This window comes from Peromyscus californicus, unplaced genomic scaffold (genome assembly GCF_007827085.1).
Source record: "Peromyscus californicus insignis strain IS unplaced genomic scaffold, ASM782708v3 Scaffold_6__1_contigs__length_162567912, whole genome shotgun sequence".
Lineage (NCBI taxonomy): Eukaryota > Metazoa > Chordata > Mammalia > Rodentia > Cricetidae > Peromyscus > Peromyscus californicus.
In genome coordinates, this window is record NW_026294584.1 from 97,605,233 (window position 1) to 97,624,767 (window position 19,535).

Below are 19,535 nucleotides of genomic sequence, written 5' to 3' on the forward strand. Positions count from 1 at the left end.
CTTCCTTCATGATGGACTGCAATGTGGAAATGTAAGCCAGATAAACCCTTTCCTCCCCAAGTTGCTGTTGGTCATCATGTTTTGTCACAGCAGTGGAAATCTAACTAAGAAACCCCTCTCTCTGTGATAATTGTCTCCTCTTAGAGTACAAAGTCAAGTCCAGACTGAAACCCAAGTTTCTCAGGAGCAGGAAGACTCGGAAGGTTCTAGTATCATATGGAGAAAAGGCCACCAAAGCTGTGGAGGCTGAGACTATCAAACTCTAAAGCACTCCTCATGGGCGTGGTCAGGGAGTAGAGATGGAGAAATGAGGACCCTTAGGAGGTAAGAGGATGACCTGAGAATTTTCTCCTTCTACCGTGTGGGTCCTAGGGATCAAACTCAGGTCTTCAGGCTCTGAACCAGGTACCTTTACCTACTGAGCCATCTCACGGGCCCCTAGCATGCTTTCTTGACAGCTCTTTCCAGTATTTCAGTCATTGCTCCTTCCTGCGTCTCATTGCTGCTGGTCAACCCATTGTACTAGACCATCATTTACCTAATCATCCCTTTCCCCATGGCAACTGCCAAGTTCTTCCTTTATCTGATTTCCCTCGCACTTACATCCCCTGATGACCGGTTCCACTGTCCCTCACATTGTGTATGTGTAGATAAATGTGTACACACATGATGGGAGGGTCCAGCCCACTGTGAGTGGGGCCACCCCTAGGCAGGAGGTCCTGGGTGCTGTAAAAAAGCAGGCTGAGCAGGGCAGGAGAGACAAAGCCGTGAAGCAGTGTTCCTCCATTACCTTAGCTTCGGTTTCATTCTCTTGTACTGTTCTTCAGGAGCCGTTCACCTTGTTTTTTAAGACAGACGCTTTTACTGGGACCTAGAGCTTGCTGATGAGGCTAAGCTGGCTGGCCAATGGACCTCAGGAATCTACCTGTCCCTGTCTCCCCAGTGCTGAGATAACAAGAACATGCTGTCACATCTGGCTTTTTTATGTGGGTGCTGGGGCTCAGACACAGGACCTTGTGTTTCTACTACTGACTAAGCCATCTCTCAAGGCCCTCTTCAGCTTTTTTAAAAATATATCTAGATTTTAATAAGGAAAACCAAACAATGAATCATACTAGTGGACAGGAATTGAAGAAGTTGTTTTGTTCACTTTCCCGACCCCCATAACTTTCTCCCGGTCAAGTGACTTTGGATTCTTTTCATTTTTAGAAGTCATAGCAGAACCTGAGATCCTAGGTAGTATGTCTCACTTGGGTCTTCCCCAAAACATGAAGTCCCTTGAGGCTGGAATGACATCATGGTTTTGGTGTGTGCTCCCAACAGAACCTAACAGATGGTGTCAATGTCGCTTAATAGATGCTTACTGGTTGCTTGGTTGGTTGACTTAGAATTCAATTATTTTATACTCGCTGAGCATACGCACCAAGGACTTGAGCACAGCATTTAAATATCACTGAGAAACACACAGGGATAGATTGTTTGGGTCATGCCTGAGTTATCTTGTAAAATGCCTCCACATCCAGCACTAATTTGCATTTGCATAAAAACTATTCTGAGGGCTGGAGAGATGGCTCATCAGTAGAGCACTTGCCTGTCTTTCAGAGAACTGGAGTTTGGTTGAAAGCTTCTACAACAGGAGGTTTACAGTCACTTATAATTCCACCTCCAGAGGATCTGGTACCCTCTTCTGCCTATAACTCCAGCTCCAGGGGATCTGACACCCTCTTCTGGCCTCAGTGACCACCTGCACACATATGTGTTTGTGCACACACAGAGTGAGAAATATAAATAAAAATAAAACAAGTCTAAAAAATATTCTTCATAACTATTCTTACTGTTTTTAAAAATTCAATACCTTGAATTCAATACTATCTAAACAAGTGAAGGACCTTTTTGATAAGAACTTTAAATCTCTAAAGAAAGAATTTGAAGAAGATATCAGAAAATGGAAGGATCTCCCATGCTCATGGATAGGTAGGATTAACATAGTAAAAATGGCAATCTTACCAAAAGCAATCTACAGATTCAATACAATCCCATCAAAATCCCAACACAATTCTTCACAGTCTTGGAAAGAAAAATACTCAACTTCATATGGAAAAACAAAAGACCCAGGATAGCTAAAAGAATCCTATATAATAAAGCAACCTCTGGAGGCATCACCATCCCTGACCTCAAGCTCTACTATAGAGCTATAGTAATAAAAAAAACAGCTTGGTACTGGTACAAAAACCGACATACGGATCAATGGAATCGAGTTGAAGACCCTGACATTAATCCATGCACATGTGAACACCTGATTTTTGACAAAGAAGCCAAAACTATACAATGGAAAAAAGAAAGTATCTTCAACAAATGGTGCTGGCAGAACTGGATGTCAATATGTAAAAGATTACAAATAGATCCATATCTATCACCATGCACAAAACTCAAGTCCAAGTAGATCAAAGACCTCAACATAAATCCAGTTACACTAAACTTAATAGAAGAGAAAGTAGGAAGTACTCTTGAACGCATTGGCACCAGAGACCACTTCCTAAATATAACACCAACAGCACAGACCCTGAACACAACAATTAATAAATGGGACCTCTTGAAACTGAGAAGCTTTTGCAGGGCAAAAGATACCGTCAATAAGACAAAAAGACAGCCTACAGAATGGGAAAAGATCTTTACCAACCCCACATCTGACAGAGGATTGATCTCCACAGTATATAAAGAACTCAAGAAACTAGACATTAAAATACTAAACAATCCAATTAAAAAATGGGCTAAAGAGCTAAACAGAGAATTCACAAAACAAGAATCACAAATGGCTGAAAGACATTTAAAGAAATGCTCAACATCCTCAATCATCAGAGAAATGCAAATCAAAACGACTCTGAGATACCACCTTACACCTGTCAGAATGGCTATGATCAAATACACTAATGACAGTCAATGTTGGAGAGGATGCGGAGCAAAGGGAACACTCTTCCACTGTTGGTGGGAATGCAAGCTTGTACAACCACTGTGGAAATCAGTATGGCAGTTTCTCAGAAAATTAGGAATTGATCTACCTCAAGACCCAGCCATACCACTCTTGGGCATATACCCAAGGAATGCTCAATCATACCACAAAGATACATGCTCAACTATGTTCATAGCAGCACTATTTGTAATAGCCAGAACCTGGAAACAACCTAGGTGCCTGTCAACTGAAGAATGGATTAAGAAAATGCAGTACATATACACAATGGAGTACTACTCAGCAGAGAAAAACAATGATATGATGAAATTTGCAGGCAAATGGATGGAACTAGAAAAAAAATCATCCTGAGTGAGGTAACCCAAACCCAGAAGGACAAACATGGTATGTACTCATTCATAAGTGGATTCTAGATATAAAATAAAGAACAATCAGACTACAACCCACAGAACCGTGGAGGCTATATATATAGCATGGGGGACCCTAGAACGACTGTGGTTTATAATAAGTTTTGGTTTTACTCAATTACTGAGCAAGCCTCAATGAAACATTTCACTTTTAAGATAAGAATACATACTGTATCAAGCTGATAATAGAAAAATAAATTAATTAATTAATTTTAAAAAATAAAAAATAAAAGAAAAATTTAAGCTATTAAAAAAAAACCAAACAAACATATTTTCCTAAAGTAAAAAAAGGGGGAACTAGGGACTCATCATTCCTCTCCACATTCTATTCTTTCCCTTGTTTTATATATTTAGAATTTTTTATCGGTGGATTCTGCTGGAGTATCTGCTGCAGATAAGCACTGGAGGTCTCCTGTTGCAAATCACCCTCTGGAGCAATGGAAGGATCTTTCTACTGGCACTTGGAGGGGACCCAATCTGGTGTTGGTATGGGCCCGGGGTTCTGTTTATATCTTTTCTCAGGACAATGAGGTTCCTCTTTGGGTTCCTGAACGCTGTGCGCACCCTATAGCTGCTGCTGAAGCCCAACATGAGAGACCTATTGGGCCTTCATGAAAAACTCTCCCCTTCTGATGCCATTGGGGATTGAGAGCTCAATATGGCCAGCTTTGGCAAGCATTAATGTAAGCCTAGGAACTGTAGCCATGCGGTTGGATTCTCCAGAAAGTAATGTATGGTAACTGCTTTTTCAAGTATGTTTGAGAATGTGTCACCCAGACACCTTGGAGATTAAGGATAACCCTGAAGGTCACTGACCTCCATTTGTTAACAGTAGCATGCCAGCTAAGCCTTTTCATTTTCACAATCCTCTTCAAGCTGGTGTAGTACCTACTTTTCAGGAGTGGCTCTGTGCAACACTTATTGGTCTCCTGAAATTCATTTAGCCCCCCCATTTGAAAATTCCTTAAAATTTATGAGCCTGAATGTAGCCATTATAAGATCATTAGTTATGCTCCTTATGAGCTGCTTGTTTTTTCTTTATGGTTCTTAGTTATTCTTTTGCAGAAATGCCAGCTTAAGTCATGCTGGGATCAAGAAAAATGGGCCTTGGCGGTTCGTGTTCCTGGAGTTGTGTCCATGCCAATGGATGTCCACATGCTCCAGAAGAGAATTTGACATTGTTGCTGCTGTTGTTGCTGTTATAGCAGTGGTGGCCACCACTGCTACTGTTTCTGGGATTACCATTTCATAATTGCTTACTACAGCTAGCACAGTGGAGACCCTGGCAGCAAAAGTAGCTACCACAGTTAGTTAATCTTTCATTCTATTGGGCATGGTAAATTTAATTCAATAGTTATATACATTTCGATTGGCTTTGAAAATTATAAATTTATAAACTCAAGTTCCATTTGCTTTTGGGATACCATCTTACAAGGACTCCAATTTGCAGTAAGGCTCGTTAAGGAAAGGAATGGCTCAGTTGCCTTTAGCCTACTGGCTATGGGTGGGATAGGACCTCTGTTGGTCCTTACTGTGTTGAACACACAGATTGAAAACCCAGGGCCACTTTGAGATCTTTGGCAGCAGTTAACTCTGCAGCTCACACTCGACTGAGCCTGTATGATAATGAGCATTCAGAGACGGGTAATACCTGGGGTGTGCTCACCAACCTAAGACAGAGCGCCTGTGTGGCCTGGGCAGGCGACTCCATGACAGATAAGGTGACCTGCTAACATCCCACACAACCTAAGTCAGAAGCTCATTTTTTAGTAAAAGGGGGACCTATAGGGTCCTGGCCCCCGTTTTGGTTAACTGTTGCCTTGCTTGCTGACCTTGATCTTGATATCCTCCCTATGCTAATTCCCTGCCAGGTTCCATCCTCCTGAATGCTTAAGGGAAGATCCTTGTCTGTGTATCCTGCATATTGGGCATTAACAGCTTAGATGCAAGATTGTAAAACATCTGCAGCGAACTTCTGCCCTCCGGGGTTCTCCCATTGTGTTATAAGCCTGTATTTAAGACCTCCTCCCTCCTTCAATAAACAGCATTTGGCATTAAATAAATAAATTAATTTAAAAAAATAAATAAATAAAAAACTTAATTCAAGCACAGGATGCCGATAACAAAGTATATACATTCTATGTTTTTGTGTTTATTTATTGAATGCGTCAGTAAATGATCACAGCCCATGTGTTGTGAATCAAGAAGCCTCCAGAAGCCTGCTTCATGGTCTCTCCTTCTATAGAACTTCTACTGTGACTCTAACATCCCAGATTAGATCTGACTTGACATACATGGAATGACAGATGTGTGTCCTTGGGAACACACTGTGTTTTGTCATTTGTGGTTCTGATATTCTGCCTATCTGGCTTCCCATCATCCCCTTCTCAGTAAGGATCTATACACTTGGCTTGGTTTTGTATCTCCCAAGTACCCCGAACAGCCCCTGGCCTCAGCAGCTTCTCTGTATTTTCATTAAAGAATTGAACAAATGAAATCACACAGTTAGCCAGACCTTTCCCCTTCAGACATTCTTACTTTGAGCAACTCTGCCTTTTATTTTTGTTAAAAAAAAAAAAGTGTAACAAAAGTCTCATTTGATCCATACAGGAACCCTTAGAGAATCTGGAGGGTTCACCCTCAGAATCGTCAGAACAGAAAGGTCATAAATCTCGCTGAAATGGTGTGACAAGAGTTTGGACTTGGGCTTTAACACTATATTTAACACAAATATGAGCCCAGTGTCTGTGTTTACAGGGTGGACTATTAGCAAGCTGCCATGACATGATGAAACACCCCGATGATCAACGTAAAAAGAAGGAATGCTTGATTTTGGCTCACAGCTCCAAAGGTTTCAGTCAAAGGACTCTTGGTCCTGTTGCTGTTGGCCAGGGGTGACCAGTCCATCATGGTAATGGTACATGGCAGAGGAAGAGTCTGTTTATGTCTAGACAGCCATGAAGCAGGGAAAGAAACAAGAGGGGCCAGAGTCCTACTATCCTCCTTCAAGGGCACATCCCCAATGATCTAACTTCCTTCCAGTAGGTCCCAACTCCTCAAGAGTCCATTCCCCTCCCAGTAATGTCACAGGCTGGGAGTGTAGTTCTCAAATAGATGGGTATTTGAGGGCATTCCAAATTCAAACTCTATCAGACAGCCATCTACTGGCTGCCCAGCCTCTCTTAAGAGAGTTAAGACTAGGGTCTGGAGAGATGGCTCAATAGTTAAGAGCACTGGCTGCACTCAGGAGAACCTGGGCAATTCCCAGAATCCACATGGCAGCTCGCAGCTGTCTGTAACTCCAGTTCCAAGGGATCTGACACCCTCTTCTGACCTCCATGGACATCAGGCACACATGTGGCATGCGAATATAGATGCAGACAAAACAGTCACACGCACAAAGTAAAATTAAATTAAAAATGTTTTTAAAGAGTTAAGACTTCACTAAAGCCGGGCGGTGGTGGCGCACGCCTTTAATCCCAGCACTCGGGAGGCAGAGCCAGGCGGATCTCTGTGAGTTTGAGGCCAGTCTGGGCTACCAAGTGAGTTCCAGGAGAGGCGCAAAGCTACACAGAGAAACCCTGTCTCGAAAAACCAAAAAAAAAAAAAAAAAAGACTTCACTAAGCTAGCTCCTTGAAGAAGTTCTGGGCTGAAGAGCCGGCTTAGTGGTAAAGAGGGCTTACTGTTCCATCAGAGGACGATGGTAACTAAACTCTTGTAACTCCAACTCTGAGGGACCTGATATCCCCTTCTAGCCTCTCTGGGAACCCCTACACTATACACACATAGACACACACACTAAAATCAATCTTTAAAAAGAGAGAAAGACAGATGCTCTGTAACAACTTTGGAGTATAGAGCCCAGCCTTCGTCTGTGGGTCAGTCCCCACCAGTACCTGATGATGAGATGGTTCCATGGCCTCACTGGACAGGAAGGCCTTCCTGACTGCACCTCTGCTGCTGTGGGATGTTCTGTATGGCAAATGTGTTGCTCTGATTGGTCAATAAATAAAACACTGTTTGGCCATTGGCTAGGCAGGAAGTATAGGCGGGACAAGGAGGAGAATAAAGCTGGGAAGTGGAAGGCTGAGTCAGAGAGACACTGCCAGCCGCCATGATGACAAACAGCATGTGAAGATGCCGGTAAGCCACGAGCCATGTGGCAAGGAATAGATTAATGGAAATGGATTAATTTAAGCTGTAAGAACAGTTAGCAGGAAGCCTGCCACGGCCATACAGTTTGTAAGCAATATAAGTCTCTGTGTTTACTTGGTTGGGTCTGAGCGGCTGTGGGACTGGAAGGTGAGAGAGATTTGTCCTGACTGTGGGCCAGGCAGGAAATCTCTAGCTACACCTCTGCTGTTGGATTGCATGCTAATTCCACACCCTTCTTTTCAATGAAAGAGCTGGAACCCAGTGTCCTGTTAAGGCTTCCTCTACCATCTGAAGGAAGCATGATCACGTGCCTCTATTCACCTACCTCTTAGAAATCAGGTAGGGAAAATAACATGCTTCCAGTCCTACTTGTGGAATGAGAAATTTAATCCTCTGAAAATTCAAGGCCAGCCTTGAGCACTTTGCTAAGAGTCGGTGCTTTACTGTGAAAGCTATGGAGAGTGGCGGGGTGACCACTGGAAGCATGGCAAAGATGCAGCTAGAACTGTGTCACTGGAAAATGTGAAGGGAGCAAAGGGGAAGGCAGAGAGTTGAGTTAGGAGACCAGCAGTCTTCCAGGTGAGCGGCGGTAAAGATCTCAGCCTAGGCAGAAGGAAAGTTGGGGAAAGACACTCAAAATGGTTAGGGTCACCAGGGTTACAGTTGGTCTAGGGGAGGTTGAAAGAGCGTTCCGGGACTCCAAAGTGTCTGGATAGGAGAAAACTTCCAAGCTGTGAGCAGCTTGAGCAGAGACAGCCTGCTTGCTTGAAGGAGTCATTTTTCCTTGGGTGGGATAAAGGATGTGGGACTGGGCAGGGAAGCAGCCTGGGGAAGGGGTGAGCATGTGCTATCTGGGACATTGAGAGCCTCACAGCATGGAAATGTACCATAAATTACGCTAAAAAAATAAAACCTCCCCACTCATCCAGTGTAGGATACAAATTCCCCCTCCACCCATGTGTGTGTGTGTGTGTGTGTGTGTGTGTGTGTGTGTGTGTGTGTGTGTGTGGATCAGAGGACAACTTGTGAGAGTCAGTTCTCTTCTATGGTGGGCTCCAGTCTTGCCTATCAAGCTCTCCTCTCTAAGATTTATTTATGTGTGAGTAATCTGTCGGCTTATATGCCTGCACACCAGGAGAGGGCACCAGATCCCACTATGGATGGTTGTTAGACACCATGTGGTTGATGGGCTTGAACTCAGGACCTCTGGAAGAGCAGACATTTTAACCACTATGCCAGCTCTTCTTTCCACTGAACTATCTTGTCAACCTTACTACATTTTTAAGGCAATGTACAGTTAGACTGTAAAACACACACGTACACACACACACACACACACACACACACACACACACACACACACACAGATCTTAGCTGTCTTTCCTCAGCTGTCCACCTTGTTTTCTGAGGCAGGGTCTCTCAGTGGCCTGGAACTTGCTGAGTAAGCTAAGCCTGCTGACCAGTGAACTTCAGGGATCCATCCGCGTCTACCTCCCCAGCCCTGGGGTCACAAGTGCATAGCACCTCATCAGTCTCCCCATTGCTCAGCTCCTCAGCTCTCCTGTCACCTGTCTAATCCAGGTGCTTATAGTGGCTCACACCTGTGCTCCAAGTTCTTGGTAGGATAAGCAGGATCGCCACAGGTTCATTGTCAGCCTGGTCTACACAGCAAGGTGCAGGTCATCCTGGAGTACATAGTGAGAGCCTGTCTCAAAAAAGAAAGGAAGTCTACACAGGCACCTATTCAGGAGGTTGAGGTTGCAAGATCCAAAGCCTGCTTGGGCTAGAGGGAGTCAAGGCTACATTGACCAAGTCTCAAGCATAAAAAGACCGGGGCCAACTATGGTGGCACGTATGTGTACTCCCAGTACTTAGGAGGCTAAAACAGGACCAGGAGTTCAGGGCCAGCCTGGGCTACATGAAATTCTATCCCAAAGAGGGGTTGGGAGAACAAGAGATGTAGTTAAGTGACAGGGTTGCTTGGGTAGCCCTGGGTTCAAGTGCTGGACACTTAAAAATATGTATAAATTTGAAATATTTTAGAAAAAAAAACCTCAATTTGCACCAAACTTGTATAGACTATTACTGTGTGTATAGTCTCTGAATACCAGTGTAGGAACCTCTTACGCAGCACTTATAGGCAGCGTGAGGCACCTGGAACCGAAAGATGTATGCAAATTACAGGCTAATATGAATTATTTTATGTAAGTGATTTGTGATGTTTTGAATGAAATGTGGCCCATAATCTCAGGCATTTCAATACTTGGTTTCCATTTAGTGGTGTTGTTTGGAGGGGTTTAGGAGCTATGGCCTTGTTGGAGGAAGTGTATCTGTCACTGGGGGCAGGAGGGGTTTAGGAGCTATGGCCTTGTTGGATGAAGTGTGTCTGTCACTGGGGGCAGGCTCAAGAATTTAAGGACTGACATCCTATCTAGTCCTTACTTTCTGCTTCCAGCCTGAGGCTCAGCTTCTGCCCTCAGCATCGGGTTCCTGCTGCTCGTTCAGTGTCTTATCACAGCAATAGAAAGGTAACAGTATCCGACCACCTACAGGCTTTAGTACTCCAGAACCCATCTCCACCCATCCCGAAAGATAACACTACACTCCAAATGTATTGATCCCTTCAATGATCGATCAGACTGACCAGGAAGTGCTAATATGCCCCAAAGCTGACTATACTTTAAAAAATGCCCCATTTTTTAAAGATCCGATCACACACTGAATATTTTGAAAAAAAAAAAAAAGTTAAAATTTATTAATAATAGTTAACATCACATGGTTAATTCAACTAGTTCTCTACTGTACAGGGTGACAACACATTCACTAGACTGAGTGTCCAGGGATCTGCGATGAGCCAAAGGTTCATTGAATATCACACAAAGCAGCATTAGCAGAGGGCTGTCGACTCAGTGCCGGGAGCAGTCAGCCTCGTGTAGGAACACAGCATACTGCCTCACGCTCTGGATTGAAAGCCAGCACTTCCTTAAAAGCTAGTCACACACACACACATCTCCACCTAAAAAGTGTCCTCTCTCATAGATGGTGCCTGATTTTTTTTTTTTTTTTTTTTTTTTTGGTTTTTTCGAGACAGGGTTTCCCTGTGTAGCTTTGCGCCTTTCCTGGAACTCACTTGGTAGCCCAGGCTGGCCTCGAACTCACAGAGATCCGCCTGGCTCTGCCTCCCAAGTGCTGGGATTAAAGGCGTGCGCCACCACCGCCCGGCTGATGGTGCCTGATTTTAAAGTTTAAAATTGAAGATTCAAAAATGTAGTCCAAGTCCATCTGCACTCTGTGGCTACATCTACAGGGGCTTTGGCTTTCAATGCTATTTCAATTGGCTTTCAGGTGCGGAGATCGAGGGTGCTACACCACACAGGCAGTGCTAGCCTGGGTCAAATCAAGATCCAGCCTTCCTTCCCTCTGGGCATCCCAGGACCCGGGCAATTTTCATTTCTTCCTACCCCACCTTGTTCAGCTCTACCCAGGCTCTGCTCTGCACAACCAAAAAATGCACAAAATTTGGTGTGATGATGGTGAGTTTCTCTTGGTGTATCCTATTTACTAGTGTGACAAGGCTGTCCCCTCTTTTTTATGTCATAGCCAGGTTTAATGTTGACAGTCAATTCAATATTTTTAGGGCAGAAGTGAACTTTTGGATTTAGAGTGAACCGTATGCTCAGAGAGCAGAGGTCAGGGCTTCCGTGACCCCCCGTTCCTCGAACAGTCTGAAATAAATAGCATGTACAAAAAAAAGTGAGTCACATCTCAATGCAGCTCAGTCCGGGGAAGCAGAGAGACAGCGCCTCTTTAAAATACAAGACAAGCCCGGGGTGGAATCTGCAGAGAGGGCAGAGGTTCGACGTCCCTGAGGTTTGGTTTGCTTGCTTCATTCACTGCTTCATTTGGTTTGTTTTGAACATCAGAGACAGTTTCAAAAACAGTTTTTGGTGGCTTTCTTTAGCTTGCCAAACCGTTCTAAAACACCGACTGACCTGCAAATTGAGTTTTCTAAGCAGTGAGCATTTGAACAAGTCTGTCAGTGTCCTTTGGCTAGCACCCTAGGCGACATCCCTCAGGGAAGCGGACAGAGCAGCCAGCGGCTGTGGTTTCCTCCATCCGGGGCGGCCAGCCTCTCTCCATCCCTGCCCCCCACCCCCCACTCCTCAGACTGCAGAGGAAGGAGAAGTCTGGAGGCTGGTGCTCTGCCCTTCACCCACCACACCTCTCCTCTTCCTGCAGGTGAATGAGGTGTTTCTAGGAGCCAGCCAGTGTCCCCACCTCACATCCTGAACTCTACCAATCTACTAATGAGGCCAGGTCACAAGAGCCTGGCCAGCTCAGTACCGAACAAAGGAACATATAAATACATTAATTACAATTAACCATCACACAATGAAGGAGAGGAGCTGCTTCACAAACTAAATAAATTTCAAAACATAAATTAAACAACAACAACAAAAAAAACAAAAAACAAAAAACAGTGTTTCCACTTCTGCAGGGGGAGGAAAAAAACATTAAAAAGCTACCAAAAGCCACCACCCCACCCGACCCCTGACCAAGGTCTGTTGTTCATGGATGACGCCATGTGAGGTAAAGCCACAAACACTTGAAGGAGGTGTCAACGCTTGGCTTTGGTTTGGCTTCTCTATTCCAGGACAGCAAGTGTTAGAACTGGCAGGGAGATGCTCATGGTTGAGTTGAAGAGGGGTCAGTCAGATGTACGGCCACCTGGGTGATGTCCTCCTCCTCCTCCTCCCCAATGTCAGAGGCAAACATCCTCTCAGGGAGGTGTTCTCCACCTACAAATGTCACATTCAGATCCAAAACGAGGCAACCATGACTCTCTCCATCCCATAGGATTGTACAGGAAGTAAAATGGAGGAGGGATGAACAGTTCCGTAATTCTGATTCTCGGGAAGGCCAAGGATTGGGTGTCAAACTCTACGGTGAACGTAAAGAGACAAAAATCTCAGTCTCACAGGGTCCTCTGCCGAGGAAATGCCAAGGGGTTCATCCTCGTCACTTAAAGCGGGGAAGTGGCCATGAAGCAGAAGTTCCGTCTGGTCTCCGGCTCTACCTCTGCCCGGCCTCACGGATGCGGCAGGCCACCGCAGTGATAAGAGCCGCGCCCTTCCCACTGCCGTCCTCAGATTCCAGGAAGGACACGTCACATTTGGGAGCCAGATCTTTCACTGTCTCGTGCATGACTTTGGCAAAGCTGGAAAGAGAGGAAGAAGGGGTGTGACTGGTTTGTCTTCAAGTGAAGCTGGAAACAAGGATGAAGAGGAGAAGCATGATACCTACAAAATAGCAAACGTTTACTACGTACTGGGTACCAGAAAACCGAGGCTTGAAGGGGCAGGGACCACACCCAAGTGGCCAATCAAGACAGTGGAAGGCTCAAGTTTGGCGCAATGCTGGTGAGCTTTCTTCAAAATAAATCAGTTGATCCTGGGATATAGCTCAGTTGCTAGTGTTTGCCTAGCAACACAAGTGAGGCCCTTAGGTTTCACCCCCAGCATTAACTGAGCATGGTGGCCCGTGTCTATAATCCCAGCAAACAGGAAGCAGAGGCAAGAGAATCAAAAGTTCAAGGCTATCCTTGGCTACATACATAGAAAGTTGGAGGCCAGTCTGGAATACAAGAGACTAGCTTAAAAAAATAAAACAAAGGGCAGGATAGATGGCTTAGCATTGAGGAGGGTACACAACTCTTGCAGAGGGCCAGGATCAAAGTTCCAGGCACCCATGTGGTGGTTTACAATGGCCTGTAACTCCAGCTCCAGAGGATTCAAGGCCATCTTCTGACCTCTGTAGGCACTGTACCCATCTACACAATTTCCCCACATTTCCCACCTCTACCTCATATACAACTAATTAAAATAATTTTCAAGGTAAATTATGGGTTAGAGAGATGGCTCTGTGGTTAGAGCATCTATTGCTCTTTCAAGAGACAAATTCAATTGCCAGCATCATGTCAGGCTACTCATAACTGCCTGTGTAACTCCAGTTCCAGGGAATCAGACTCCAAGGACACCTCCACTCTTGTGTACATACCCCCCACATAGACACGTTCACATACATGCTTCAGTGTTGTGGGTTGTGTGTCCTCACATGACTACTCTGCCATCTGGGCATGAATAAAGCCTGTCAGTACATAAACGTGGGCATGGATGTGCTCCCACAAAACCTTTTTTGACACAAGCACTGAGTGGCTACTGTGTGGTAATCTCTGGATCACAGGGAAAAGCTTGCTTGAATTGTAGAGTAAGCCTACCAGAATATCCCCAGCAGCACTGTTTATAACGGTCAATATGATTAAACAACATATCAACGCAGAAATAGCAGAGATGTGATCACTGGAAAATACAATCTCCTCCCTAGCCAGGTGTGGTGGGGAGGTGGAGGACGAAGATTAGGAGATAGAGGCCAGCCTCAGCTACATAATGCGGTCAAGGCCAACCTGGATTACACAAGTCCCTGCCTCAAAAGACAAGAAAGCTGCTCTCCAGCCTTGAAAATTAGCAAGCTCCAGCCGCACAAACTCAAGCCAGTAAAAGGGGCCTTCACCATTTATCTCCAAACCAAGCATTAAACACACTCTTCGGAGCAGCCAAGAGAAGGCCAAGAATAGAAACGCTCCAGAAGAAGGAAGACGGGAAGGCCTCCAGGGTCAGGTACTCAGGCCTCCAGGGCCAGGTACTCACTGAGGATGGAGCTTGTAGAGGGTCCCGTCCACACCCACTGTCACTTTGAGGCTCTCCAGTCCTCGGTTTTCTCTTATCTTGTCCACCACAGCAGCCATGCCTGCACCACAGAGCTGGGCCGCACGCCGGGCGACCACGGTGCACACCTCCTTCACAATAATGCTGTCATCACAGGTGCTCTCCAGCCCCAGGTGGCGCAGGATGGCACGGACCTGCAGCAGGGCCAGGCAGTCACTGCATGGGAGGGAGACAATGACCGGTCAGGCATGCACAGAAAGACCAGGTGACCTCCCCACAGCCTTCCTGGTTCCATCCAGGCAGGTTCTGTCGGGGGTGGGGTGTGTGTGTGTGTGTGTGTGTGTGTGTGTGTCTGGCTCTTGAGCAGGACACATTCGCCCGCTTGTCCCACAGGTGACAGGGCTATGAACAAATGGCCTCTCATTCTATTTGACACCCAAGGTAGGGCACGGTTACCACAAAACTGATGCGCATAGTCGTGGTGAATCATGTCTGTAATCCTAGCCTTCAGGAGGCTGAAGCAGGAGGATTGCCAAGTTCAAGGGCAACCTTGGCTACATAGTGAGACCTGTCTCAAGACAACCAAAACCAAACTAGACTAAAAACAAGGAAATTCACACCCGACAAGCATACTAGCCCTGATATTTGGTCTAAAATGTATGAATACCATTTTTCATGGTCTTTTTCCATGTTTAGCATGGTGCTTTTGGGGAGTGTCAGTCAGGAATGGGGAACTCACTGTAAGCAGACCTCGGTGAGCTACATCCTGACCTCTACAAGAGCTATGGAAACCTGTTAGCTAGTCTACTCGTGAGGGGAAAAATGAGGACATGGTCCCACCTTCTTCCCAAGCCCCCATCCTTACCTTTCGATCTGAGACAGGAACTTTGTCTCAAAGATCCCCCTTGTCTTGAGGCGCTCGGAGATGCGGCCACGGAAGAGCAGCCCTCTCTTAGTGAAATCGATGAGGATGTTGCGCACAATCTCGCCCAAGTACATGCCGCTGATCATCTTCTCAAATCTGCAATGTGACAGAGTCCAGGGAGGTTAGAAGGGGGCAAACGTGTCCAGGCAGGAAGGAAACCAAGGGGTGGCAAACTCCCGCTTCGGGAAAGGAAGGGCTCCTGAGTCACGTGGGTAAAATCCAGAAATCTCAAACGTTCACCACCTGATGATTGACAGCTCCTCAGGAAGAAACACTCACAAACCCAACACCACTTCCAGGAGCAGGGGAGGATGGCTGAGTCTTCACCCTAATTCCGCTGGGCAGCTGGACAGCTTACATACTTCCCCTTGGACCTCAGGTAACTGGCGTCAACAACAGGAGCCCCCCCCCCAACACACACACACACACACACACACACACACACACACACACACACACACACACACACACACTTCTGGAACCAACCATGACTATGACATGGCTTGAGGGTCTTCAGACTATGCACAATGCCTTTTTTAAAAAGCTAAGGGCCCAAGGATCGTTGAAGACACTATACCTGCCCTACCGCATTTTGTAGCCTGCTTCCTTCATTAAGGTACCTGCTGCCTGGCTTGCAGAGGTATTTTGTTCTCAGATCTCTAATTTAGACTAATCATTTGCAAAGTGTGTTCTAAAGGACCAAGGTCTTTGACGAACTCAGTCTGGTGGTGCTGCAGCTGGCATCTTCCTCATGGGAAGAGTGGCAGCTCTTAAGTCTTAGCCTGGCTCTAAGCCCGCACACTGCATGAGGCTCTGTAACACTGAGGAGGCTCGTCCATTCTGACAATAGAGAAGCTAGATGCTGAGGAACCGGAACCGGAGAGGCTTCCCTCCTGTCAGAGGCACACCAACACTACCTCTTCACCCTGGGAGCTATCAGTGTTTCCAGTTCCCACCTGGCTTCCCTCAGTCTCAGACCGAGCTTCTAATGCACTCCCCCAGACTTTGTTGGTGTGTTTGAGAAGAACATTCACCTCTCTGAAGGAGAAACCCACCAGCGTCCTCAAGACAACAGGCGTCTGGGAAAAGGCCATGGTGGAGAAAGCCCAGTCAATAGAGGACTCATTCGGGATGTAAGCCCTAAACACAGGCGAATGCTTACCTCTGTTTGCCAGGGTTGAGAGAGAGCTCATCCACAGCGACATCAAACTCGGTGCGGAAGTCATCCAGGCAGCCGTTGTCCCCGAAGGCCCCCCACTCCATGTTGACACACATCCGTCCCTCCTCTCCATCCACCAGCTCCACATTTCGCATCTCTTCCATGTAGCAGGCATTGCTTCCAGTACCTGTCAATCAGAGGGCACCAGCCCTCACTGAGCACTAGTCTTCCACCCACCCGAGGCCACGCATCCCCATCTGGAAAGGACGATTGGTGTCCTTACCAACGATGAGGCCGACTTCACAGTGAGGGTCTTCATAGCCACAAGTCATCATAGTCCCAACTGTGTCATTTACCACAGCAACTACATCCAGGTCAAACTCCTGATGGCAGGGCAGAAGCAGACACAAGTTCCAATATCCTCTGCTTAGACACTTCAGGACAGACAGACACACACACACACACACACGCGCGCGCGCGCGCGCACACACACACACACACACACACACACACACAAATGGTGTATGCCATGACTCATTCCTCATTTCACCCGTCTGTGCTCAGATGTCCCCTCTACGACACTAAGATCACCTCTTCTGTGCAGGGGGAGACAGATCAGTCGGTAAAGAGCAACGCTCGCTCTTGACATGACAACCAGAGTCCAATTTTCAGGACCCACGAGAAAAGACAGTCACGATGGATGGTGCATGCTTGTGATCCCCGCACTGGGAAAGCAGAGACCAACAGACTCCCAGGGCTCGCTGGCCAGCCAGCCTAGCCTACCTAACTGCTGTGCCCCAGGCCAGAGAGAGAACCCGTTTCAAAAACCAAGATAAGCCAAGTGTGGTGGGCAGCATACGACGCTGATCCCAGCCCTCCAGAGGCTGAGGCAGGCTGAGCTATTTGAGTTCCAAGCCAGCGTGAGACACTGTCTCAAAAAGAAGCACAAGATGACTAGTGCCTGAGGAATGACATCTAAGGTTGTCCCCTGATGTTCACACACACACACACACACACACACACACACACACACACACACACACACACACTTTTCCTCAAAGCCCTACAGCAGCACCTGCCACTGGATCATGGGCTTCTGTTTACAGAGTAAGACTGTTGTAGCCAGCCCTGAGTCCCCATGCACTGTAGTTAAATCAACCACTGCTGAGCGATGAAGTTAATTTCCCTCCAACAGAGCAATACCATGTGATATCGCCCTGACTCTGAATACAGCGGCCACCTTGGCACCGGGGGACCAATGCACCAGGACTTGTACTGTCTCCCACCTCTCGCCGGTGAATCGCCTCTTTCAGCAAGGTGACCACGTCCTCGCCCTCACAGCCAGATGCCTTGAAGCCCTTTGTCCACTTGAGGAGGATGCTCTGAAAAATAAATAAACAAATATCGTACAGGTACACAGTGAAGGGACATCAGAGCGGGGATCCTGGCCATTCCTGGAGCCCCATTTTGCAAACAGATTACACACAGATGATCCTGAGCTTGCATCGAAGGCAGTGATGCTGCAGCATTGAATTCTCACCACTACTTGTGTGTGTGTGTGTGTGTGTGTGTGTGTCTTAATTTCCAGACTTCACTGGACAGTGAGCTGGGAACAACCTACAAAGAGAAGTCATCAAGCTCCTCCAGAGTCTTCTACAGACGCTTAGACAGCCAGAGAGGAAGGGAGGGTGGAGGAAGTGAAATGTTTCTGTTCATGTCTGTGTGCATAAAGCTATGCAGGCGGCATGTGTACGGAGGTCGGAGGCTGACATCAGATGTCTTCCCTATTTGCTGTCCACCTTACGTTTTGATGGATCTGTCATTAAAGCGGGAAACTCACTAATTCAATTAGATTGGCTAGCCAGGGAGCCCCCAGATCTGTCTGGCTCTGCTTTGCCATTGCTGGGGTTACAGGTAAATTACTGTACCCAGCTTTGTTTGTTTGTTTGTTTTTCAAGACAGAGTTTCTCTGTGTAGCTTTGCACCTTTTCTGGAACTCGCTTTGGAGACCAGGTTGGCCTCGAACTCACAGAGATCCGCCTGCCTCTGCCTCCCGAGTGCTGGGATTAAAGGGGTGCGCCACCACCGCCTGGCTCTACCCAGCTTTTATATGGGCGCTGAGAGCTGAACTCAGATCCTCGTTCTTACAAGGCTGACTTTACTGTTGGAGCCATCTCCCAGCTGCTTAGAGCGCCCTCTAGGGTGCCCTTCGTTGATGCCCGTGGCCTCTGCACCTGGGAGAAAGGTTTGCTCCCTATTGCTCTTGATACTGTAGCAGCCAGCACAAACCAGCACCCTCAAACCCCTTTCCCAAAAGGCTGGAACCATGGCCACCCACATACCTAGTGTCTCCAAGCCTCCTGCTCATGAGATGTGCCCCTCAGTTGGGTATTCTATAAACCTGGATGTGTCATGCTGTGATCAGATTCCCAAGAGATTCAGAACAAAACAGCCCTGTGGAGCCCTGGCTTATACACCCACACACAGACAAAGGCAGGCTTGTCTCCTCTACCCATCTCTCATCTCCACATGAGCTGTGTGCCTCTGGCAAGTGTTGGTAACCTCATTTCAGATGGTCATTATAATAAGACAACACCAGGTTTCAACAGTGTCGGAGACTTTGCCCGAAGCCAGTGGGTGGTGAATGAATGTGGCCACAGACCTCTGAGCCTCCAGGTCCCCATAACGTCTACTGCAGCTTCATCAAAAAGGTGATGTCATCAGAGCTAACAGCCACAGCAGGTGCCTGCTCTATGTACTCTTCATTTTTACAGTTCCAGACTTAACACACGAGCCTCACAGAACACAGACGGAAACATTCAGCAATTATCTAAGATCTTATAATCCTGACAGGAACCGTTAACAGTGTCAGGTTTCCTGATAAATGTACAAGGATTGCACACGTGTTGGCATGAAAAGAGTGTCTACTTAGGTGCACGAGGACCTGATATCCAGCACCCACGTAAAAACCTGGGGAGGTGGGGACTGGAAGATCCCTAGGGTTTGATGGCCAGACAGCCTTGCATAATTAGTGAGCTCCAGGCTAATGAGAGATCTTATCTCAAAAACAAGGTGAACACTCCTACTTGAACATACATGTGGCACCTTAACACACACAAGTAAATTAAACTTTAAAAATATGCGTTAACATTTTTTGATTATCATTATCACCACACTGTTGCAGCCAAGAGGACA

At 46.5% G+C, this 19,535-nt stretch overlaps 1 protein-coding gene across 1 annotated transcript in view; it reads right to left on the reverse strand.

The window, feature by feature from the left end:
* Positions 1 to 11,938: 11,938 nt before the first annotated feature.
* The window catches only part of Hk2 (hexokinase 2), a 53,782-nt gene continuing 46,185 nt past the window's right edge, over positions 11,939 to 19,535 (reverse strand). Inside the window, exons 13-18 of the mRNA XM_052721217.1 lie at positions 17,627 to 17,722; positions 16,624 to 16,723; positions 16,344 to 16,527; positions 15,122 to 15,277; positions 14,239 to 14,472; positions 11,939 to 12,749 (exon numbers count right to left, since the gene is read on the reverse strand). Of these exons, the coding sequence (XP_052577177.1) occupies positions 12,605 to 12,749; positions 14,239 to 14,472; positions 15,122 to 15,277; positions 16,344 to 16,527; positions 16,624 to 16,723; positions 17,627 to 17,722 (915 nt within the window). The 3' untranslated portion in view covers positions 11,939 to 12,604. The remainder of the gene's footprint in view (positions 12,750 to 14,238; positions 14,473 to 15,121; positions 15,278 to 16,343; positions 16,528 to 16,623; positions 16,724 to 17,626; positions 17,723 to 19,535) is intronic.